At 32.1% G+C, this 22,434-nt stretch overlaps 6 protein-coding genes and 1 long non-coding RNA gene across 7 annotated transcripts; 3 read left to right on the top strand and 4 right to left on the bottom strand.

Annotated features, from left to right (window-relative positions):
* Positions 1-1,410: 1,410 nt before the first annotated feature.
* LOC112538968 (uncharacterized) lies at positions 1,411-2,791 on the bottom strand. The gene is made up of 2 exons (XR_003082466.2): positions 2,651-2,791; positions 1,411-2,581 (listed from the first exon to the last, which is right to left on the bottom strand). It is a non-coding gene; the product is annotated as an uncharacterized LOC112538968 (long non-coding RNA).
* Positions 2,576-4,243, top strand: LOC107363245 (uncharacterized). Its single transcript, XM_015930440.2, has 3 exons — positions 2,576-2,775; positions 3,180-3,511; positions 3,600-4,243. Exons 1-3 carry the CDS (start codon positions 2,630-2,632, stop codon positions 3,842-3,844), a joined length of 723 nt encoding a protein of 240 aa, XP_015785926.2. The 5' UTR covers positions 2,576-2,629; the 3' UTR covers positions 3,845-4,243.
* Positions 4,244-4,320: 77 nt separating this feature from the next.
* Positions 4,321-6,009, top strand: LOC149093566 (2-oxoglutarate and iron-dependent oxygenase domain-containing protein 3-like). The gene is made up of 3 exons (XM_089269120.1): positions 4,321-4,994; positions 5,093-5,390; positions 5,471-6,009. The coding sequence occupies exons 1-3, from the start codon at positions 4,564-4,566 to the stop codon at positions 5,894-5,896; spliced, it is 1,155 nt and encodes a 384-aa protein (XP_089125246.1). The 5' UTR covers positions 4,321-4,563; the 3' UTR covers positions 5,897-6,009.
* Positions 6,010-6,847: 838 nt separating this feature from the next.
* Positions 6,848-8,067, bottom strand: LOC107363246 (methyltransferase-like protein 27). The gene is made up of 4 exons (XM_015930441.3): positions 7,842-8,067; positions 7,427-7,621; positions 7,199-7,364; positions 6,848-7,138 (listed from the first exon to the last, which is right to left on the bottom strand). The coding sequence occupies exons 1-4, from the start codon at positions 7,950-7,952 to the stop codon at positions 6,939-6,941; spliced, it is 672 nt and encodes a 223-aa protein (XP_015785927.1). The 5' UTR covers positions 7,953-8,067; the 3' UTR covers positions 6,848-6,938.
* A 153-nt stretch (positions 8,068-8,220) lies between these two features.
* On the top strand, positions 8,221-10,351 carry LOC107363247 (uncharacterized). Its single transcript, XM_089269121.1, has 2 exons — positions 8,221-9,469; positions 9,571-10,351. Exon 2 carries the CDS (start codon positions 9,609-9,611, stop codon positions 10,101-10,103), a length of 495 nt encoding a protein of 164 aa, XP_089125247.1. The 5' UTR covers positions 8,221-9,469; positions 9,571-9,608; the 3' UTR covers positions 10,104-10,351.
* Positions 10,352-15,924: 5,573 nt separating this feature from the next.
* On the bottom strand, positions 15,925-16,969 carry LOC107363348 (methyltransferase-like protein 27). The gene is made up of 4 exons (XM_015930559.3): positions 16,801-16,969; positions 16,520-16,714; positions 16,284-16,449; positions 15,925-16,200 (listed from the first exon to the last, which is right to left on the bottom strand). Exons 1-4 carry the CDS (start codon positions 16,912-16,914, stop codon positions 16,004-16,006), a joined length of 672 nt encoding a protein of 223 aa, XP_015786045.2. The 5' UTR covers positions 16,915-16,969; the 3' UTR covers positions 15,925-16,003.
* A 920-nt stretch (positions 16,970-17,889) lies between these two features.
* LOC107362949 (proton-coupled zinc antiporter SLC30A1) lies at positions 17,890-22,406 on the bottom strand. The gene is made up of 4 exons (XM_015930094.3): positions 21,984-22,406; positions 20,910-21,427; positions 18,955-19,149; positions 17,890-18,769 (listed from the first exon to the last, which is right to left on the bottom strand). The coding sequence occupies exons 1-4, from the start codon at positions 22,384-22,386 to the stop codon at positions 18,437-18,439; spliced, it is 1,449 nt and encodes a 482-aa protein (XP_015785580.1). The 5' UTR covers positions 22,387-22,406; the 3' UTR covers positions 17,890-18,436.
* Between the last annotated feature and the right edge of the window lie 28 nt (positions 22,407-22,434).

Genomic DNA, 22,434 nt, shown 5'->3' with positions numbered 1-22,434 from the left:
ACAATAAAATGAGGATAAATGTAATTAAAATAAGCATTCCAAGTTATTTGATAATCACAATAATACAATATATGAAATCAATTTTGACGGTTAAAACAATTAATGTGTCTTGATAAAATAGTCATTATCATTAGCAAATGATAATTAACTTTGTTTATAATGTAAACCGAATTCATCTTCACCATAAGATGATGTCAACAATTTAGTTTCTTCATTAAGAGTGGCAAAGGTCGAGTCCATTTAGGTTAAGAATGCTAAAAAAGTTGTTATATCAATAGTAACAGAATCAATCATTTTAACTTGGTATGTCTGTTCTTTGAAAAAAGGTGCACATGAAATACCATTGGATACCATTGATCAACTAGACTTCCTAATTTTACTGCCTTTTCTTTTTCTTAAGTAGTAAACTTTTATTTAAGCCTTTCGATCTTTTCCGACGTTGATTGGTCAGTAGCTATTTGTAGATTTTTTCATGGGTCTGTTCTGATGTCAGTTGCTCGAAAACAATAAGTTCAATCTCATTATAATCTTACATTTCTTGACAATTTTTCAATTCTTGACATTACTTGCATTTAAGAATCAATCTGTTAGTTGAACTTCCTTCCATATTATAACCAAGTTGACCCGGGCTAACTAGCTTAGGAAGAATTTTGTAAGAAATCTGAGAAGCTGAGAAATGAAAAGAATGCTGTGGCTTGATAACTCAAGGTAACAACTGAACTTTATCCCACTACCTCAATGATTTTGATGAATTTTCACTTATTTCTCACACTTTTGTCTCTAGCCTTTATAATTTCAAAATCTAATTTTTTTCTAACCTTTCTTTCGGCAATAGTCTAGTACTACGGACACAGGGAGGAGCGTTAAGTTAACACAAAGTTTGATGGAATCACAGAAAAAGACGCTCATGTGTTTATTTCAATTCATTAATCCATGTTTGCTATTGTATTTTTTGTTAAAGCATTTGATTACTGTATTAGTGGTTAAACAAATGAACAGCAATCAGCTTTGATATCTTTACATTTCATGTTATTTTCAGTGTTTGATTTTAAATTTAAAAGATCCTCTTGATTGGATACTGATTTAAAGGTCTTTTTAGTTATGCCTTGGGTCCGTCCAACTAGACTGTTACCTTTCTTTCATTTCCAGAGATTCAATGTGCTATTTGTATAAAAGGGTTCATCGAAAGCCTCGAACATCATGGACTCAAACCTCAAAAATTGGCGGTCCCAGTACATTAAAAAAATACATGAATGTAAGAGGCGAGTAAGTTGCATGTGTGCTTGTGTGATGATCTGTAAATGTTATAACATAAACACTACACCAAGAATGTGAAAACTATTCAATTCGAATTGAAAAAGGGTTCATCTGAAAAATAAAGAAAAATTGAGTGAATAATTGAGAAAATAGTAGCAACATTGAATTGTTTTATCATTTTCTTATAAATAGCTTTTCATTTTCCATTTAGTGTTGAATATTCATTAACATGTAAAATTGGGTTTTAGTTGGACAAAATAATTAAAAAAGGTTAATAAACAAAAGTTTTGGTCAATTTTTGGCAAGTCAATCTTGAAGCTGAAAGAAGATGATTTAAAAGTAAATTTCTTCTTCCTTTTTTTGTTAACCACTTGTTTCAACGATCAATCGCTCTGATTGTTGTGAACTGCTCTAATTGTCCAGCAGTATATGATTTCCGTTGTAGACATTCATTATCATTACACTCATCACCATCAGACTCATCATTATACTCTATTATCACTCTAATCCAGGCCAACTAAAATAATGACAGTGAGGATATTTAACAAAAATACATATACAAATTATGATGACCACTTTTCCCCGATTAATTACAATCTCAACACTAACAAGCTCTCCATTATAGTAAACCATTAACAGAAACCGCTAAGAGTGAAGGAATAAAGGGCACAAGAAAAGGCACCAGGAGAAATTAATTTTTGTTTCTAACCAGCCTTCACTATTATCATCTTTGCCCCTTTAACTCAGTCCAGTGAGTTTAGTGACTTGAATCAAGAAGGTCAGTTAATGGGAGACAAGAGCAACTCATGAAGAAAGCATAAATCTTTATGGTTACCAAAGGGTATAATGTTTATGTAGATAACTTGAAATTAAAGTTGAGGCCCATAAGAAAACGAGGAAAATGTGTCATCATGTAAATTCAAATCTTCTTTTTTCTCTCCTTTCCACTCAATATCTCAATTAGATTGACCATCGAGGCATTGGTCGGTTGGAGTTGACCTTTGACCATTGGAGGGAAACATTAAAATGATCTTGAAATGATGATGAGATGAAGATGAATTTAACCTCTATCATTCGGGTAATCAGTGGTGTATGACACTTTATAAAATTGGCTAACCAAGCCCACAATTCGGGATTTCGTTTCTTATTTTGGCCCGGTTAACATCGTCCTTTTTTACTCATGTTGGAGACAATTGGTGAGATTTACCATTAAAGTTGACTTCTTCACTGTTTTGTTTTACATGATCTTTAACAACAATCCAACCAACTGGACATTCATCATTTACTCTTGTGGTGTGTGTTTCTATTCTTGTGCCTTTAAAACCTGTGAAAATTTAAACATCAATCAATAAATCAAATAATAAAAATAAAAATGAAATCAAAATATATTTACCGTTCATTAATCATCTCCTTGACTTGTGCTCTTCTCATGTCCGAAGTATCAGCTGGCTTATTTAACCGCCTTCTATACATGATGATGAGGAATCGTCGGCGTCATTACGTTCCATTCCCAGTCTCGTAAGTTAATTTTATCAACAATCGACTGATTTTTGTATTCAATGATTTCCTTAGTGATCAAGTGAATAACATTTATAAATAATAACAGTCAAAATGAAAACAACTCCATTTCATGGAAAACTATTCTTCCTAACAATTGTGATTACAATTTATTTTTCACTATCAGTAATTTAATGGAACTAATTAACAGGAAATCTCTTGATTACCGCAAAAATAATTATATTCTCATTATCACAAGCAACAATTGGTGTATTGAAACTCAATTATATTTTAATCAGAAGTTTATTATCGTGAAAATAGTACGAATAAGCTATTTTTAGGTATTTTTATGTTACATTAGAGGCAATTTTTATTTCAATTTTATTTCAATTTTTACTTACTTTTTTATTTAAATGATTTTTCAGATTATCTCCATTCTCAAACTTTGGATCTTCATCACTCGGTGGAATGTATCCTCTTTCCCTGTCAAGTTTAAGTAATTCAATTACACCTTCCGCTATATCTGCGGCATCAGCTGCTATTCCTTACTCACAATATTTATCCAGTTTGGCTGGTCTTAGTGGAATACCGCCAATTTCACCTTTAGGACCATGGGGTGGCATCAATCCTTATTATTCTTACCTGAATTTGGCTGATTATCCAGATTATCGCAGCTTCCCAACCATACCAAATTACCTTCCACTTCCGTCTTATACACCACCGATATACACTCCACCATCTTTCCCATCTTTCCCAGGTTAGTCTTGAATCAAAGGTTTTTTTACCAATTTTTATTTACACTTTGTTTACATTTTATTTTTATTTTGTTTCTATTAAAATTTCAGCTGTTAATATAAGCGATATTAAGGAAAATGACAAGAAAATTTCAGCTCGAGCTGCCGCAGCCGCTGCTGCTTCAACTGGTTCAACGGGCAGTCCAGCCACAGGATTAGCGTATAACATTCAAGGCCAAGATAGGAAGGAATTGTTGTCCAAGCTTAAATATCTCGCTAACCATCGACAAGCATCCAACTACAGAGCTCCACTTCTGTTCCCTGAAACTGATGATTTGATGGACTCTTTTAGATGAGCCAATGGTTTGATCTTTCATCTCAAAATTTTATCATTCATTTACTCTAACTTTGGTTATGTTCATTTACCTGCATTTATCCTCATCTCTTGGTCATTATTTCCTTCTTAAAAGATAAGTTATTAATCCTTGGAAGACCAATGAATATCATTATTGATCATTAACGTTCAAAAGTATTATTGTTTAACAATCTGGATTGGAATTGAATTTATCAAGTGCGAAAACTAAATTATTAAAAGAATCTCATTGTTGATTTTACGAAATACGAAAGCCAATTGTTTCACTATTAAGAAATAATTGCCAGTGAAAATTGACCAACCACATTTATCAACATTAAAAATCGTCGTCCATGCCTTTTGTATTTCAAATCGTTCAAATAAACTAATTCACCTTCCTTAATCTTTGCTCACAACTTACCTTTCTTCTCCCTCACCTTTCATCTTCCCTATCCTCGCTCTTCCCCCAAACGGAATCATAACTGTAACGATGAGACTTAAATAAAACTTGAGAGAATCAAGTTTTCCTTTTTAAACACTATTCTCGGTCGTTGTTCTGTTACTTTTTTTTCAGGCCATCATCGTCATCAATTTTAACCGTCCCATTTAACTTCAACTGACTTCATATTCATCTTATAGTTAAATTTGATGCCAATAATGTTACATGTATTTTGTGCTAACAATCAAAATTTGATTCTTTGTTTTTTATAATCAACACCAAGTATGCCTCCATTCAATCCGTCTTCACAAGTGTCAAATCGTTTCAAAGGAAGCCAAAGTCAAACTAAATTGATTAATAGGAGATCAATTCAAGTTACAAGCCAGGTTGACAGACGAAACAATGAAAAGTCAAAGAAATTATCTTCAGAGTCATGGGATGCTTCCTCGGTTAAACTAACTATCCTAATGATTTCACTAGTCTCATTAACTTTGTATATATTGAGTCCATCACAAGTTAATAATCAACAGACATCACCAGAGTCATCTTCTCAGCCATCTTCCCAATCATCTCCACAGCCATATGTAAAGCAGTCAAACTCCTCAGACAACGCCCATGGTAATGCAAATCCACAGGTTGGTGATTATTATGAACAACAAGAGGGACAATTTTTCAATTTCCTGGCTACAGTTGATCAACATTTTCCGCAAATAAGGTTAGTAATCATTTATTAATATCATAATAAAGTCAGTGCATTGCCTTCGGGACCTTTAACCTATAAACTAATCTGGTTTGTTTTCATTTTATTTTCAGTTTGCATGAAGTTGACTGTCATCCTACTGGTTACAAGAAGGAAGCTGAGCTGGGTTTAAACCCGCAACGATGTGGAACCATGATTACAGATGAATTGGTTAGTCGAGCAGACACAATGAAATTGCGGCAACTGGCAATGAAAGTGATCGATAGAATGGGTCAAACTAATTTCCATAATCGCGAGTCAATAAACTTGAAATGGATTAATTTGCACAATCTATTTCGAAATGGAACTGAAAATGGTGTATTAACAGAAAGTGATTTCCAGTTGATCAAGAATACCTCTGAAGCTGCTCGTGTAAGTGATTTGTCCACTTTGCTAAATTAGACTTCATTGTATTAAATTGTATTCAATTGATTTTTTGGTTTCCTTTACAGTCTGCCGTAGGATTAGCATTTGGTTTACCTGAAGAGTATCTTATGTTTCATGGAGTTTGTCAGTTCACTCGTTATCATCCAGTTGTCCAATTCCGTGAATTTAGACACATTGATAAACTTAGATCGCCCAATTTGATTGTTACTTCAATTTTGTGGTTATCTACAATTGATGAAGACTTCGGTGGAGGACGAACTGAATTTCTTACTGGACCAGGACCAGAGCCTTTTAGTCCATTGTTGGTTGAACCCAAAATTGGTCGATATGCTGCTTGGACTTCATCTTATGAGAATCCTCATGCAGTTCAAGAGTTGGATTATGGTTATCGATATGCACTCATTTTTGCTTTTACTGTTCTTGAAGGCTTTGGTCATCCTGATTTAGAGTCATTCAGGGAATGGGCACTGACGACTGATGCTCTTAAATAATGACAATAAGGAGTATTTGGAAAAACTTTGACTTTCGATTGTAATTAAAAAACTTCAGAAAACTCATCAATACAATTTGATAAAATGGTTTTTTACGACCGTATTTTCATATATTTCCAATCGAACTTACTTTCTTTATGTTTCTTTTAACAGCCTAACATACATGCTTGTAAATTGGTGATTGAAGATGACATGTTGTTAAAACTAAGAAGATCAAAAGTTCAAGATCAGCTGAATGGACCTCATAGTCAACAATCAGAGAATGGAAAGATTACGAGAGACTTTATCTCATTTTTTGAGAGACAATCAAAAAATGAGATTAATTGAAAATGAATCTGAGAGAATCATTTTTATACCAAATAATATACTATACAAGACACTGGAAATGATATTACAAGGTAAAATGTTAAAATCAACTGTTGAAACGTGTGAAGTGTTGTTTTATATAAGAGTTGGATTCATTGACGGAATTGAAAAGATGTCTAATTTATAAATCATCACTGTGCAGAAGCATTTAATCGAAAATTGTGACTCTTGAAAAAATAGATTGTGCCTGGAAGAATCCTGGAAGAAAGAACAGACTTAATTCTGTTGTTAACACAATCGATCATTGCCATCACCAACTTCATCAACATCATTGTTATTCTTGTCGAAGTTATTGGTTTATCCAATTTAAAGTATTTGGTGACATTTTTCCTTGAAATATTATCCCATTACCTAAAATTCATTAAGAAATTGACTGTAGACAATGAAACCAGGGTGAGTTATATTTCAATCTGAATTATTCATATTTTAAATGTATTTAAAAGTATCATATTCAATATGTTCAAATGATTTCTAGAAAATTTTCAAGATAAAATAAAAATTCACAAGTTCCTTGAGATGATGCCGGTTATTTACAATTATCAGTATGTTTCTGTCAGTCTAGCAATTTAATGGCGGCCAATGGCATTTGATAATCAATCAGTTTTTTATTCTTTCAACTTATTTAATCAATTTAAGATCTCGATTATAAAGTTTCATTATTTAATTAAATATGGCTTCATAATTTACGGAGAGCCCAGAAGAAACCATCTTCACCTTTAAGATAGTCTTGTTGAACTTTTGGATGGTCAGCTACAACCTCAACCAAACCTTCAGCCACAAGACTGTCCATAATCTTTTGGAATCCATTGTTGGCATAAGTCTCATCTCGTTCTGCATATCGATCAGGATTGGCCATTGCCCATGTGATGATTCCACCTTAGTTTGATAAAGATTATTAGTCTCAAGTATGCTTTAAAAGTAAATTAATTTACTTACCTTTTTTGAGGACCTTTAAAAATTGTTTAAAAGTTCCAATGTGTAATGGAAAGTGACCAGGACAAAAAACTCCAACCATTATCAAAGCATCATAAGATTCTGGTTCAAGAGGCAGTTCAATCTCAGGTCCAACATAAGAGATTGTTATTTTCTTGTAGATATTTTTCTGAAAGTAAATTTACCTTCAAGTTAATTGGCTGTTAATAAATTACTGGGCATCAGACTGACCTCTTTAGCTTTCTCGGCCATCTTTTCACATCCATCCAAAGCCTCGAGATTGGTATATCCAAGTTCAGTCAATGCTTTACCTAACAATCCAGTTCCAGCTCCACAGTCGAGGATCTTGGAATCCTTTGGTAAATTCAATTCGTTGAACTTAGCTGCAGCTCCTTGAGGAGCGTTATATCCACAACCAGGCATATCCTAGGACAAAAGATAATATCATGTATCAACATTGGAACATATTGTTTACAATAATCCAAAAACAGGAGGAATCATCCAGATAATGTCCATCTTTTAATGACGACCAAGCAACAAGTGAAGAGTTGTTTTACAGCAGTCAAGATCCATTTCTTATCAATTATGCGAAATTATGCAATTCCGTAATTGGTGAATCATATTAATTACAAAGTCAATTACTCACCTCTTCATATTTATCAGACCAATCTGCATACATTTTGGTACACTCTTCCTTTGGCATAGGCTTCAGAGTTTCTTCAATGTAATTGAACATATCTTTCTTTTCACTGGCCATTTTGTTAAAATTTAAGGTTGATCTTACAACACAAAGTAAATTAAGTTGAAAATTATAAAATTAAACTGAAAAAATCAAGTTGAACTTGTTAAAAAAAGGATAAGAAATAAAATCTAAAATAAAGGGTTGAGGAAACAAGACTAACGCTTATGTAACTTTTAGTATTATATGACCGAGTGAGCAACTTGCCTTCTGGTTTGGTTATCTAAGCAGTTGTCTGTCTATGGGTTTTTTGGGTTTTCTGTCTGCTTCAAAGTAAACCAAAAACATCGACAGAGATTAAAATGTTTAAGACAGGTAAAACAGACAGACAAACTACCTGTTAATCAATCACAAGTCTTCTTGCAAATGCAGCCGTTTACTTTGATGTATTTAACTGCAAGTTGAGTAATCAACTTTGAATTTAAATTTTCGTACAAAAAATATCTTTCAATCAAATTCTCACTAAAAAATTTCTGAACTTATAATATTGCATTAAATAAGCCTGGAGCTGGGCTTTTCAAAATCAAGCTTCTTCAAACGATAATCTCAACTTGGACAATCTAACCGAAAGTCGTTGACTAAAACAAAAGGCGAATGTTCAATGACGTTTGATTTCTGTTGTTTAAATATAAACTTGAATGTCACTTTCTGCAGACAAGCTTGAACTATCATCAATCAGACATTCGATGATAAAAGCGAAGAGTTTCTTGATTGATTGGAATTGTTTAATTTGCCCCTTTTTTGTTTGATTTTATTTTCCTGATTCGGAAACGGAACTATTAATCACTAATCAATAACCTTCAACAAACGCTTACGTTGGCTTAAAAGTCTTGATGATTCACTTATTACTAGTTTTTTTATTAGTCATTTGTCTAGCGATGCATCATTGAAATCAACTAACAAACTTGTAAATAAACTAAATGATTGTACAAAGCACGAACGATTAATAAAATTAGTTGATTTATACAATGAGTAATTGACTAATTGCTATTTGGTTTGTTTCTTCAAATGATAGTTTCATAACGAGCAAAGAGGATCTTATTTGATTTTAAGGTGTTCAAGTTGATCTGATGGCAATTTAAGATAATCATTGAGTAAACTTCAACTCATCAAAAGTACTGCTACATTGATACTAGATTTTTGTGAGTAAAAAAATCAAGCGAAAAAGTGCATAATTTAACGATTTAACCATTGAAATGTAACTTTAATTAACAATCATGTTGAGCTAAAAGCTAAAAGTAAAAAATACCTTTAAAAACTGTTCAGAAGTTTCAATTTACACAGGGAAATTTCCAGGGGTGAAGAGTTTTTCAACATTGAGAAGATGACAAAAAATGGTTTGATTGTTTTCATCAATTTTTAAGCGTTATCAAACTTCTCTGGCCTTTTCAAGCACCTTTTCACACCCACCAAGAGCACCAATGTTTGGATAATCAATACAATCTTAAATACAATGCCAATAACCCAGTTCCAAGCACACGATCAACTTCAATATTACTTAAAGCTGACAACATAAAGACTGAATATAAAGCAAGGTAAGTGTAATGGTGATCTTTAATACTGTTTTTTTACTTAAGATTTGTTTTGTTTATTTATTGAATTCAGTTTATTGTCTAATTGATATTTTAATGTTTAGCAACTTTATTGATAAGTAGTTGATTCATCTCATTTAAAATGGATTCTGAACGAAATTTGGCATTACATGAGCATCGTGATTATTTGGTGAAAGCTATTCGTGATATCAGAAATGAAATTGAATTACGCAGAAAAGAAAACGATATTCTTGGTGGTTTCGCTGCCAAAGCTGAACTTTTAAACGCTGCAATTGAAGAAGTAAGTAATATAAATATTCAACTGTCCAAAGAAATTTCCAAAAGCCAAAACCAGTTTCCAGAAACCAAAGACGTTTCTATCCAAACTGAACCGATTGCAAAGCGACCAACTCTATTCCATCCATTCGCATACTATCTGAGTAGTAAGGAGAAACTATTGAAAAAGAGATTGAATAATATCAAGTTGGCCACTAACCATAAAGGTCCTAACTGTTTGTTGGTTAAAAAAAGTGAATTCCGTGCTTTTATTTCCATGATCATGTCAACTTGTCAAACCTACGAACGCAAACGAAATAAAATCCGTAAACTTTATTACCTTCATCGACTTCACCGCTAGTTGGACCTGAAAGTTTTTCCAATGGATGGAACAGCTAGATGAATGCAAGGAAAATATGTGCAATGAATTTATTTCAAGCTAAGCCATGCACTCAACTCGACGCAAGCTGTAATGATGGAGAAGTGATGGAAACTTTTCTCATTGCAAAATGTTGAATCATGAATGTATTAACGCCTCCTATCAATCTTTATGGTTTTACTTTAAACATTGATTTTACAATAAAATGAGGATAAATGTAATTAAAATAAGCATTCCAAGTTATTTGATAATCACAATAATACAATATATGAAATCAATTTTGACGGTTAAAACAATTAATGTGTCTTGATAAAATAGTCATTATCATTATCAAATGACAATTAACTTTGTTTATAATGTAAACCGAATTCATCTTCACCATAAGATGATGTCAACAATTGAGTTTCTTCATTAAGAGTGGCAAAGGTCGAGTCCATTTAGGTTAAGAATGCTAAAAAAATGGACCAACATAAGAGATTGTTATTTTCCTGTAGATATTTTACTGAAAGTAAATTTAGTTTAGTTTAGATTGTTAAGATTAATGATACAATGCTATGACTTTTTTGTGGTTTCCTAAATTATCAAACATTTCATTTCATTAAAGTCCTAAATAAAATCTAATGATTGTTGCAAGAATCATGATTCTAAGTGGTACCATTCTCGAGATATCGATGTTCAAAGTTTTAAGAACGATTGCCGAAATTGAGAGAACTGTTTATAAATTGAAAAAAGTGTTCAATCCATGTTGTGCACAAACAATTTTTATGAACTAAAAATAAGTTTTGGCCTTCTAATTCATATGTTCAAACAGAGAGATCGGTTCTACTGAAAATCGAACTTATCTATTTGTTTAGAAGCAGAAAATTTCGGTTCTCAGATTAAGTTCATTTTCTGGTTGATAGTCAAAATAGAGTTTCATGAAAAAAGCTGCTTCCATGATTAAATAAAAGGCGTTGGAAGTTTCAACTTTGGACTCAATTTTCTCGAAAATATTGATCAGATAAACTTTTAAATTGCACAAATGGACTCAGTTTTTATGTCACTACAAACCAACAAAAGTAATTGTTAGTTGTCACCAAAAGAGTATAGATCTTTGGCTGTTACTAAAAAGATACAATTGTAAAATTTATGCACAAATCGAAACAAATAGGAAAAAAGGGCAAAAATTAATTTCTTTTGAAGTTAGATTCTGTTGGTTTGTAGGTACATGAAAACTGAATCCATTTGTGTACCTTAAAGGTTTTTCTCATCAATATTTTTCAATTTAGCAACAGTTCTCTTTATTTTGGCCATCGGACATAAAACTTTGAACCTCGATAATTCGAGAATGGTAATACCTACAATCGCCATTCTTTCACCAATTTGACTCTTTACTAATTAATAATACAATTCAATCAAATAACTTTCCATTATAGCATTTCGGTCATGATATTTGCGTTGTAAATGTACAAGGAACAACTTATTAAACAAACAAAGTTCATCTAACCCATTTCTTGGTAAATAAACCAATTTTCTGGTTAAACTTACAAATGAAATGCAAAGAGGGCTACCAAAGGCTCAAAAATTTGGGTAAAGAGTTGAGACTTGGTGGGTTTGTAGGGAAATAAAAACTGAATCTGTTGGTACTCTTGTAAATTTCATCCGATAGACAGTTTTCGCGAAAAACGAGATCAAAGTTGAAACTTCGATGGCCTTTTATTCAGCTAAGGAAGCAAATTTTTTCATGAAACTCTATTTCATTGATGTAAATTTTGATTGTCAACCAGAAAATGTAAATTTTTTGAGAAATAAAATTTTCTAATTCTGTACAAATAGATAAGTTCGATTTTCATTCAAACCGACCAATTTCGGTGACTATAAGAGTTAGAGAGGTCAAACTTATTGCTAGTCCATAAAACTTATTGGAACACATCATTGATTGAATACTTTTCTCAATTTAGCAGCAGTTCTCTTTATTTTTGCCGTTGGTTTTAGAACTTTAAACCACAATATTTCGAGAATAGCATGACCTACAAGGGACATTCTCTAGCCAATCATTCGTTTTTATAATGATTTATAATACATTGAAATATTTGCTGAACCAAGATTCTACAAAAAAAGTTATAGCATTTCATTACTTATGTTGTCAGTTTTTAGACTTCATTTATAAAGTTACTCAACACAAATCTTAGTGCTAGAACAACATTCATTATTAAATGAATTAGTTCAGATTTATGCGGTATTTCGTTATATTATATTATAGCTCATATTAAAATCTAGTGTTTGGTCAAAGAATGACGACTGTAGGTGATGCCATTCTCGAAATGTGGAGATTCAAAGTTTAATGACCACTGGCCAAAATCAAGCAAACTGTTGATAAATCAAAAAAAAATTTCAATGAAGCATTTATTGGTAACAATTATTATGCACGAATAATAAGTTTCAGGACGCTTACTCCAACGGTCAAAGAAAAAGGCCGATTCAAATGAAAATCGAACTTATCTATTTGTACAGAATTAGAAAATTTTATTTCTCAAAAAATTTACATTTTCTGGTTGACAATCAAAATTTACATCAATGAAATAGAGTTTCATGAAAAAATTTGCTTCCTTAGCTGAATAAAAGGCCATCGAAGTTTCAACTTTGATCTCGTTTTTCGCGAAAACTGTCTATCGGATGAAATTTACAAGAGTACCAACAGATTCAGTTTTTATTTCCCTACAAACCCACCAAGTCTCAACTCTTTACCCAAATTTTTGAGCCTTTGGTAGCCCTCTTTGCATTTCATTTGTAAGTTTAACCAGAAAATTGGTTTATTTACCAAGAAATGGGTTAGATGAACTTTGTTTGTTTAATAAGTTGTTCCTTGTACATTTACAACGCAAATATCATGACCGAAATGCTATAATGGAAAGTTATTTGATTGAATTGTATTATTAATTAGTAAAGAGTCAAATTGGTGAAAGAATGGCGATTGTAGGTATTACCATTCTCGAATTATCGAGGTTCAAAGTTTTATGTCCGATGGCCAAAATAAAGAGAACTGTTGCTAAATTGAAAAAAGTATTCAATCAATGATGTGACCCGATGAGTTTTATGGACTAGCAATAAGTTTGACCTCTCTAACTCTTATGGTCACCGAAATTGGTCGGTTTGAATTAAAATCGAACTTATCTATTTGTTCAGAAACAGAAAATTTCGGTTCTCAAAATAAGACAATTTTCTGGTTGAGAATCAAAAGTTACATTAGTGAAATGAACCCCATGACAAATCTTGCTTCCATAGCTAAATAAAAGCCGATCGAAGTTTCAACTTTGAACTCGATTTTCTCGAAAAATATTGATCAGAAAAATCTTTAAGTCACACAAATGGACTCAGTTTTTATGTCCTTAAAAACCAACATAGTCTTAACTTGCAAGAGATCAATTTTTACCCTTTTTTCCCATTGCAATCAATTCGTACATAAATGTGACGATTGAGTTGATCGAGTCTTTTTAGTAACAGCCAAAAAGTCATACTCTTTGGTAACAACTAAAAATTACTTTTGTTGGTTTGTAGTGACATAAAAACTGAGTCCATTTGTGCAATTCAAAAGTTTCTCTGATCAATATTTTTCGTGAAAATCGAGTCTAAAGTTGAAACTTCGATCGCATTTTGTACAGTTTTAGAAGCATATATTTTTATGAAACTAATTTTTCTGTTGTATCCTCTAATGGTCAATCATTAAATGGACTTATTTTGAGCAGTAAAATTTTCTGTCAAAATTAAAACAGATCAGTTCGATTTTGATTTAAAACGGCCACATTCTGTGACCATAAGATCTAGAGAGCGGAAACTTATTATGCGTCTCCCAAAAATGTTTGCACACATCACGGATCAAATACTTTTTTCAATTTACCAACATTTCTCTTGATTTTGGCCATTGGCCTTAAAACTTTGAGCCTCGATATTTTGCGAATGTTGACAGCTACAGCCATCATTCTTTCACCAATTTAACCCTTTACAAATTACCAATTCAATCAAATCCAACAACGGTCCATTAGTGTATTCAGGTTACGCTGTTTGGGTCTTAGATGTACAGGCAACAAATTATTTAACATACAAAACTCATCTAAACCCATTTCTTGGTAAATAAACTAATTTTCTGGTTTAACCTACAAATTAAATGCAAAGAGTACTTACCAAAGGCTCAAACATTTGGGTAAAGAGTTGAGACTTGGTGGGTTTGTAGTGAAATAAAAACTGAATCTGTTGGTACTATTGTAAATTTCATCCAATGGACAGTTTTCGCGAAAAACGAGATCAAAGTTGGAACTTCGATCGTCTTTTATTCAGCTAAGCAAGCAGATTTTTTCATGAAACTCTATTTTACTGATGTAAATTTTGATTGTCAACCAGAAAATGTAAATACTTTGAGAAATAAAGTTTTCTGTTTTTGAACAAATAGATAAGTTCGATTTTCATTTGAACCGGCCTCTTTCTTTGACCATATAAATTAGATGGCTAAAACTTATTATTCATGCATAAAAATTGTTTGTACACAACATGAATTGAATACTTTTTTCAATTTATAAATAGTTCTCTTAATTTCGGTCATCAGTCTTAAAATTTTGAACACCGATATCACGAGAATGTTACCACTTAGAATCATGATTCTTTTAACATATTCATGGAACATATCTTAAGACTTATTGAAATATAAGATGATCAAAGATGCTAAAAAATTTGGCTCGATTTTCTGGGCAACTGTTAATCTGAGAAATGCTTAAATCGCGCAAATGGACTCAGTTTTCTGTATCTTGTTTTGATTTCCTGGTACTTTGAATTTCCTTTCTTCATTTGCCTGCACTAACACTACTGTAATTTATGCAATTTCTGAATTTCTAACCTTTTCTCACTGTCTGTCTATGGGTTTTTTTTGGTTTTCTGCCTGTTTCAAAGTAAACCAAAAAACTTAGAGACGCGGAGATTGAAATGTTTAAGACAGGTAAAACAGACAGACAACCAGACTACCTGACAATCAATTACAAGTCCTTTTGCGAATGCAGCCGTTTATTTTGATGTATTTAACTGTAAGTTGAGTAATCTTTGCATTAAAATTCGCATTATAAAATTTCTGAATTTAATATATTGCATAGAGCCTGGAGCTGCTTAACAACTGGTTTGTAAGTCTATTTCTTCAAACGATCATCTCAACTTGGACAATCTAACCGAAAGTCGTTGACTAAAGCAAAAGGCGAATGTTCAATGACGTTTGATTTCTGCTGTTTAAATATAAACTTGAATGTCACTTTCTGCAGACAAGCCTGAATTATCATCAATCAGACATTCGATGGTAAAAGCGAAGAGTTTTTTGATTGATTGGAATTGTTTAATTTGCCCCTTTTTTGTTTGATTTTATTTTCCTGATTCGGAAACGGAACTATTAATCACTAATCAATAACCTTCAACAAACGCTTACGTTGGCTTAAAAGTCTTGATGATTCACTTATTACCAGTTTTTATTAGTCATTTGTCTAGCGATACATTAATGAATAAACTAACTAAATGAACTAAATAAACTAAATGATTGTACAAGCCACGAAATTAAACATCAATAAAACGAGTAGTTCCTGTTTAGTTTGTTTCTTCAAATGATTGTCTCATAACGAGCAAAGAGGATCTTATTTAATTTAAGTTGCTCGAGTTGATCTTATTGCAATGTTAGAAACATCTTCGGTACATCATTGAGTAAAATTCAACTCATCAAAAGTGACTCTACATTGATACTAGATTTTTGTGAGTAAAAAAATCAAGTAAAACAAAAAGAGTCATAATTTAACGATTTAACCATTGAAATGTAACTTTAATAAACTATCAGGTTGAGCTTTTTTAATGCAAAGCTCAATTTAACAATTAAATCATCAAAGTTTACGAACAGCCCAAAAATATCGTTTCTTGGGTTGAACTGATGGCAGTTCTTTTGGATGGTCTTTAACTACTTCAATCAAATTTTTAGATTTAAGTTGTTCAATCAACTTATTGAAACCATCATTGGCATAAGCAGGGTCTCGATCAGCATAATGTTCAGGATCTGCCATTCCCCATGATAAGATACCACCTATTGAATGGGCAAAAAGTAAATCAATAAATATCATTAAAACAGTCGAGTAAAGTAAAAATATAAAAGAACACAAAAAGAACCTTTTTTAACAACTCGAAGAAGCTGTTCAAAAGTCCCGATTTGCACAGGGAAATGTCCAGGGGTGAAGACTCCACACATAACCAGAGCATCATAAGTATCACTCAAGAATGGCAGTTGAATGTTTGGACCCACAAATGAGACAAAATATCGACTGTACAAATTTTTCTGTCAACATTGAATGACAACAAAAATGATTCAATTGTTTGTTTCCATCATTTTTTAAACATTATCATACTTCTCTGGCCTTTTCAAGCATCTTTTCACAACCATCAAGAGCATCAATGTTTTGATAACCAAATTGTTTTAAATAAATTGCCAATAATCCAGTTCCAGCTCCACAATCAAGAATATTGATATCTTTGGGTAAATTTAGTTCGGAAAAGCGAACCGCTGTACCTTTGGGTGAATCGTATTGCCAAACATCCATATCCTTTCAAAGCAAGAAAAAACATTGAATCAGTTTTAATCACCAAGTAATCACAATAATCCTTTTAATCCTAAATCAACTGGACTTACGGAATCATATTTATCGCTCCAGCTTTCGTACATTTTGATTGATTCCTCGATGGGCATTGGTTTCCATTTTTGTTCAATGGCTTTAAATTCATCGGATAATTTTTTCTCGGCCATTTGTTGTCAATTACAATAACACTTGAGATTATCAACTAAACTGGACAAAACTTATTCACAAAATGAAATCTCTTCTTCTGTCAAAGCTTTTAATATCCATCCAGAGTCAACCTCCCACTTGTATTCACTATCACTGATCGTACGATGTTCAAAATTGATCCTGATGTTGAAACGGCAAAAAAGGTAATCATCATCAAGCAGAAAATTTTCAGATTTATTGTCGATAATTTTTCTCCGACAACTTTTTTACTGCTTCAATAACTCAACCTAAAATTGTGATTAAGACACTAATCTAAGTTATACTAATCTACTAATGAATAATATCCAATAATTCATTATCTAGATTTAGAAACTCATTTAAACTCATCTAAACTCATCAATCTGGAATAATCTGTATCTCTAATTGCAATCAAATCTAGTATCCTATTGATGAATCGTACAATTCATTATATGCAATATTTCTTGCAGTTGCAACATTTGGTCTGCAGACTGGTTTCAATATTAACCTTGATCAGTGTAATATGAAAGCTTTTAAGATGATGATTATAATTTTTTATGGTTACGATGACGATATTAATTGAAAAGATTCATAATTTTGTTCCCAATTTTCATCATTTTTAAATTGCTAAAGTATTTCAAGATGTTTAAAAGTGATAATCTTGATTCTCAAATTGATACAATGATAATGATTCAAGGTAAAAGCTGTTGCTAAGCTTTTCATCATTTCCAATTTATTATAACTCAATGTCATCCATTAACTCCGTGAATACAATTAACAATGATCAATGATCATGACTAATTCAATTTATCATGTTTAATGAAACATTTGGTGAAACATTTTTACAAAGGTTCATTTAGAGTTAACTGTGTTTTACCCAAATTTTGACCAATAATTGGCATCGGTTTGAGAGTCACTTTGTTTTTTTTCAGGTTGAAATTTATTTTATTAACAAATAATGATATTGAATTAAGAAATTGATAAAAAATGAAAACCATGCATAATTTATTTAACTGAAGTAATATTTCTTCGAGTCGATGTAACGAAAGTTGAGATAAACAAATGAAATCAATGATGATTATTGATTGAGAATGAAAGTTACAATAGTTATGGAGAAAATCTGTTACAATGAACAAAATCATTGACCAGAGAAACCAAGTCACTTAAAAGATATTGATGGTCTATCACAAATATCCCAATTGAATTAGATTGATTTAAAACCCTTTGACCAATCATTGTCGTTAAAAATAATCAGATACAGATGGAAGATGAAATAAGATAATAAAAAGTGCAAAAATTCATTGCAATCCATGATTTTTGTCTATGATTGGCCAAAGCTTTCTCAATGTTTATCATTTGCATTAGTTCAACTTTATGCGTCCGAGCGTTATCCTCAATCCACCTTGTCTTTTAGTTGACTAAGCAAAAATTAAATGCGATTGTGACTTGGTTTCGGTATAAGTCGATTGCCACCTTGTCATCCACCATAGTCGCTTTTCGAAGACTATAAGTCAAGTTTCTTTTTTATACAACATTATTGTCTAATTTAGCTCGTAAAGCTGATAATTTGACATCAGGTCCAACATCATCTTCATCACTGTTATCTGCATCTGCATCAGCGACTTCTACATTTACTTCAGATAATGGAATCTGTAAAAGGTCACAATCAGGTCCTTGGTCATTCCTTGGACGTCGTCTAACTGATGTAGGTGTAACTTCAGTGTAACCCTTATAAGCACCATTGTGAATGTTTAACTTTGGTGTTTCTTTTTTGGGTCCACAACACGTTTGGGCGGCACAACTAGTATTTTGAGGACAGTCTAACACGCAATTTTCTTGATCCTCTTTTGTTTGATACTGTTGAGAAGAAGAGAAATGTTATTATAATTATTTAACAAGAAAATTAGACTCAATAATGGTTATAAAAAAATCTTGTAGAGGTGAATGATGGAGATATTAAAACAGGTTGGTTGGTAATAAAGATGACGGTAAAGTTGGTGTAAAAAGTAGCAGACGTGATATGAGAAAGTAAAAAAACTCACCTCTAATTCAAGGTCCACAAATTCAGGTTGAATTGTGGTTGAATGAATACCTTCATTGTGAAAAAATTCTTTGACCTTTTCAGCTATTCTCATGTAATCTTGCAGATTGTGGCATCGTATGTGAGCTGAAGCTATTATACGATCACCAGCCAGTTGCCAGACATGAAGTTCATGAACAGCAAGAACACCGTCTATCTATTCAGGAAACAAAGAAATCAATTCAGTTATTTTATATAATAATCAGATGGAAAAGGTTAAAATAAGCTCGATTCTCGAACTGAAAAATGTCATGCATGTTTGTCAATAGTCAACATTAATCAAGTCTAGTTGCAGTTGATCTCTAAATCAATCTTGGCAAAGGAAAACTAAATAAAGAAATTTTAGTTTTATAATTATAAGTCATGACATCTATCGCTTCATTTTGCAGTTAATTTCCAATTCTGTTGGAACTGAAAATGGAAACTGAAAAAAAGAATGAATTCTATTGAAGCACCGTCATTTTCAATAATGACATGAGACAAAAACGCATGATGGTACCAAAATTTCATAGCAAATAGAGTCGCAAATGAGAGCAAAATTAATGGAAATTAAAATTGTTAGTTTGATAGCAGTGATGTTCAAAAGTTAGTCAAATGTCAATACCAAGAATAGACGAATTGATTATGATAAAAAAACATTTATGGAACAATAAAAATTGATAAAATAGTTAAAAAAATACTTTGAGATGTAGACAGTTGAGATAATCGTGGACAGAAGTAGTTGTATATAATCAAGGGTCTAGAATGATTATCGAAAGATGATTTCTGAAGATGCTGGAATAATTTCTGCTGTTGGTTGACAATTTATGCCTTCTTTAAAGCAATTGAAAAGTCAAAGTTTCTCAATTTATCATTAGTAGTAGTGGATCACTCCACATGTAGTCGTACTTGTACTTATATTAATAGATTACAAAGTTCAAGTAGTTGTAATTATCTTTATGACGAATACAGTCGATTGTGTAAATGAGCTAGCATCAAATGACAATTAGAGAAATATGTTAATTTGATTCACATCAAGTCTAAGCTGAATTTAAGATTTGCAAGTGAGTTAGAAGAAAATGATAATTAAATTTAGAAAAAACAAAACAAAATGAAAGAATAGCAAAAATATTTCGCTAATAGTAAGGTTGAGCTTCGTTTAAATGGATCATGTCTCGAATGAGCGAAGAAATCAAGAGTTGGAACCGAGAAATTGTGTGAAGTGTCTGAATTTGTCAAGTTTACCTCTTTAAAAAGTCAGGGAAATAACTGTCATTATCAATATATTAATGTCAAAAATATGTCAAAAAGTCATTAAGAATAGAAATTGAAATAGCAAATTCATGTCTTGAATAAATTAACCTTTGCTTTATGAAATTTGACCATTGTTTGACTTGAATTGAATCAAATGTTAAATGTCAACATCCCGACGAATCTCTATTTTATTTCATCTGAAAGTGTTTTCTGATAAAAATTATTATAAAAGAGGTCATTGAAGTTTATAATGAAATAAAATTGATGTAGCTATTTAACTATGTCACAAATTAGAATCAATGAAACAAGAGTAAAATAAGTTTTTTTTAAATATCAAATCCTGTAATTAACAAGGATTATATCAGCAAACGCTGACTAATGTTTCATTCATGACAATTTCCTAATAGATTCCTATAATTAGTCATAATAATGTCAATTAGTTTAAAGCTAAACTGCAATCGATAGTTGATTGAATTGGAAGAACATGCAAATAATAATTAAAAATGAATGATAAATGAAAAAGGATTGCTAGTGAAAAATGCAGCAATGCTATTTTTATAAAACTAAATATCGAGGATAGAGAGAGCGACGTAAAAGAAAACAATTTAAGTGATAAGTTCAAAATTGAAAAAATTCCAAAATAGTGATGGGTTAATTTGTTATAAGAAAATATTTGTTACTCACTTCTTGCAGCAATTTTCGCTGAAGAGAGTCAATCTGGATATGAGTGGGCACTGTTTGTAATAAAATCATGGCTGATTCAACCAAAAGTGGCCATGTACTGTAACTAATCAGTGTGACCATTAAAATGGAAAGGAAGGGGTCAACGTATTCTTTAAGCTCCCATTGGGTGTAGATGATGATCAAAGCACTAATACAGACAATTACAGATCCCAGAGCATCAGCCATGACGTGCAAAAATACTCCTCTAATATTCATTTGAGCGCTACTACTGTGATTTACACGATTTTTCAGTGCTGTTGAGGATGCTGAGGATGAGGAGGGAGATAATTCAGTCTGAGTCCCTGATGGATGGATTGCTGATGTTGATATTGGTTCACGATCTTTAGAGATGATGTCTCCTTTCTCAGAGGTGAAGACTTCTTCTTGAATATTCAAGTGATTCCTGATCTCACCATTGTGCTCCTTATGGCTGTGACTGTGGCTGTGACTTCCACCATGACTGTGTCCATGTCCTCCATCTTGTTTGATAACGAGCCAAAGATAAAAAGATGTGCAAAAATATAGACAATTAAATTAGATCATAGGCGAATCTAAATTTCTTTAACACATAACATTGATAAAGGCAAAAACTCACAAGTTATCACTTGTCAAATTATATTAAATACAGGTTCAAGGCTAGAATATCTAAAAGTGACAGTGAAGAGCAGAGAAAGGAAAGAGAGAGATTGGAGAGACGAGAGACAGAGAAAGAAAGACTTTCACAAGAATGAGAACAAGTGCTAATTATCGAGTTGAAAAGCTATTAGAAAGTAGAGCTACCTAGCAACTTCCAATTTAAACTCGGAGGTTTTCTCAGAAAAAAGTGAAGATTTTTGACTTGTAATTTGTCTATTATTAGACTATCAAAGATATTTGTTAAGAAACCTTGAATAATAGATACATTTTTTGACATGATAGGTAAAGAAAGAATAATGACGTTTGAAATAAGTAAAGAAAACAAAATGCAAGAATAAGGAGACTGAAGATCGATTGTGAATGGTAAAGATGATGAGAGTTTAAGGTGAGAAACCTTACCTTTGAAGAGAAAGAGACCAATAACATTAACAACAAGGCCAAAGAAGCCAACAACTAGAATTAAAACTGGTTGATGAATTTCTTCTGGGGTGTAAAACCTTTTAATTGATTCAACCAAAATGGAGAAACACAAAGCCACTAGGAAAACAGCGTTAACAAGAGCACCTAACACTTCAGCTCGAGCCCAGCCGAAAGTGTTTTTAGACCACTTTTTTGGTGACATAAGAACAGAGATGTATGCAATCACAAGGGCAACAACATCACTTAACATGTGGAATGAATCTGCTACCAATGCCATCGAATTGGTTATATAACCAACTATTATTTCGATTATAAAAAAACTTGTGGTCAAGGATAACATAAATAGTAGTCTATGTCGAGCACTTTTGTTGCTTCCCGTCATCTTGATGTTCACCAGAAAAAGAAGCACAAAGTAACAGATTTGTAACTT

Source organism: Tetranychus urticae, chromosome 3 (genome assembly GCF_039701765.1).
Source record: "Tetranychus urticae isolate SD_2017Ah chromosome 3, NJAU_TeUrti_SD_1.0, whole genome shotgun sequence".
In the NCBI taxonomy this organism is placed as follows: domain Eukaryota; kingdom Metazoa; phylum Arthropoda; class Arachnida; order Trombidiformes; family Tetranychidae; genus Tetranychus; species Tetranychus urticae.
The sequence above is the reverse complement of the archived record's forward strand: the minus strand, read 5'-3'. Positions and strand labels throughout refer to the sequence as shown.

Excerpts from the sequence above, each read along its gene's own strand:
- LOC107363348 (XM_015930559.3), bottom strand. The coding sequence starts at position 16,914 with ATGGCCGAGAAAAAATTATCCGATGAATTTAAAGCCATTGAACAAAAA. Across the intron at positions 16,715-16,800 it reads GGAGCGATAAATATGATTCC|GATATGGATGTTTGGCAATA; the intron begins GTAAGTCCAGTT and ends TTGCTTTGAAAG. Across the intron at positions 16,450-16,519 it reads TGCTTGAAAAGGCCAGAGAA|AAAAATTTGTACAGTCGATA; the intron begins GTATGATAATGT and ends CAATGTTGACAG.
- LOC107363245 (XM_015930440.2), top strand. The coding sequence starts at position 2,630 with ATGAAATCAAAATATATTTACCGTTCATTAATCATCTCCTTGACTTGT. Across the intron at positions 2,776-3,179 it reads TACGTTCCATTCCCAGTCTC|ATTATCTCCATTCTCAAACT; the intron begins GTAAGTTAATTT and ends ATGATTTTTCAG. Across the intron at positions 3,512-3,599 it reads ATCTTTCCCATCTTTCCCAG|CTGTTAATATAAGCGATATT; the intron begins GTTAGTCTTGAA and ends TTAAAATTTCAG.
- LOC149093566 (XM_089269120.1), top strand. The coding sequence starts at position 4,564 with ATGCCTCCATTCAATCCGTCTTCACAAGTGTCAAATCGTTTCAAAGGA. Across the intron at positions 4,995-5,092 it reads CAACATTTTCCGCAAATAAG|TTTGCATGAAGTTGACTGTC; the intron begins GTTAGTAATCAT and ends TTTTATTTTCAG. Across the intron at positions 5,391-5,470 it reads ATACCTCTGAAGCTGCTCGT|TCTGCCGTAGGATTAGCATT; the intron begins GTAAGTGATTTG and ends TTTCCTTTACAG.
- LOC107362949 (XM_015930094.3), bottom strand. The coding sequence starts at position 22,386 with ATGACGGGAAGCAACAAAAGTGCTCGACATAGACTACTATTTATGTTA. Across the intron at positions 19,150-20,909 it reads AGCGAAAATTGCTGCAAGAA|ATAGACGGTGTTCTTGCTGT; the intron begins GTGAGTAACAAA and ends TTTCCTGAATAG. Across the intron at positions 18,770-18,954 it reads TTGTGGACCTTGAATTAGAG|TATCAAACAAAAGAGGATCA; the intron begins GTGAGTTTTTTT and ends TCTTCTCAACAG.
- LOC107363246 (XM_015930441.3), bottom strand. The coding sequence starts at position 7,952 with ATGGCCAGTGAAAAGAAAGATATGTTCAATTACATTGAAGAAACTCTG. Across the intron at positions 7,622-7,841 it reads GGTCTGATAAATATGAAGAG|GATATGCCTGGTTGTGGATA; the intron begins GTGAGTAATTGA and ends CTTTTGTCCTAG. Across the intron at positions 7,365-7,426 it reads TGGCCGAGAAAGCTAAAGAG|AAAAATATCTACAAGAAAAT; the intron begins GTCAGTCTGATG and ends ATTTACTTTCAG.
- LOC107363247 (XM_089269121.1), top strand. The coding sequence starts at position 9,609 with ATGGATTCTGAACGAAATTTGGCATTACATGAGCATCGTGATTATTTG.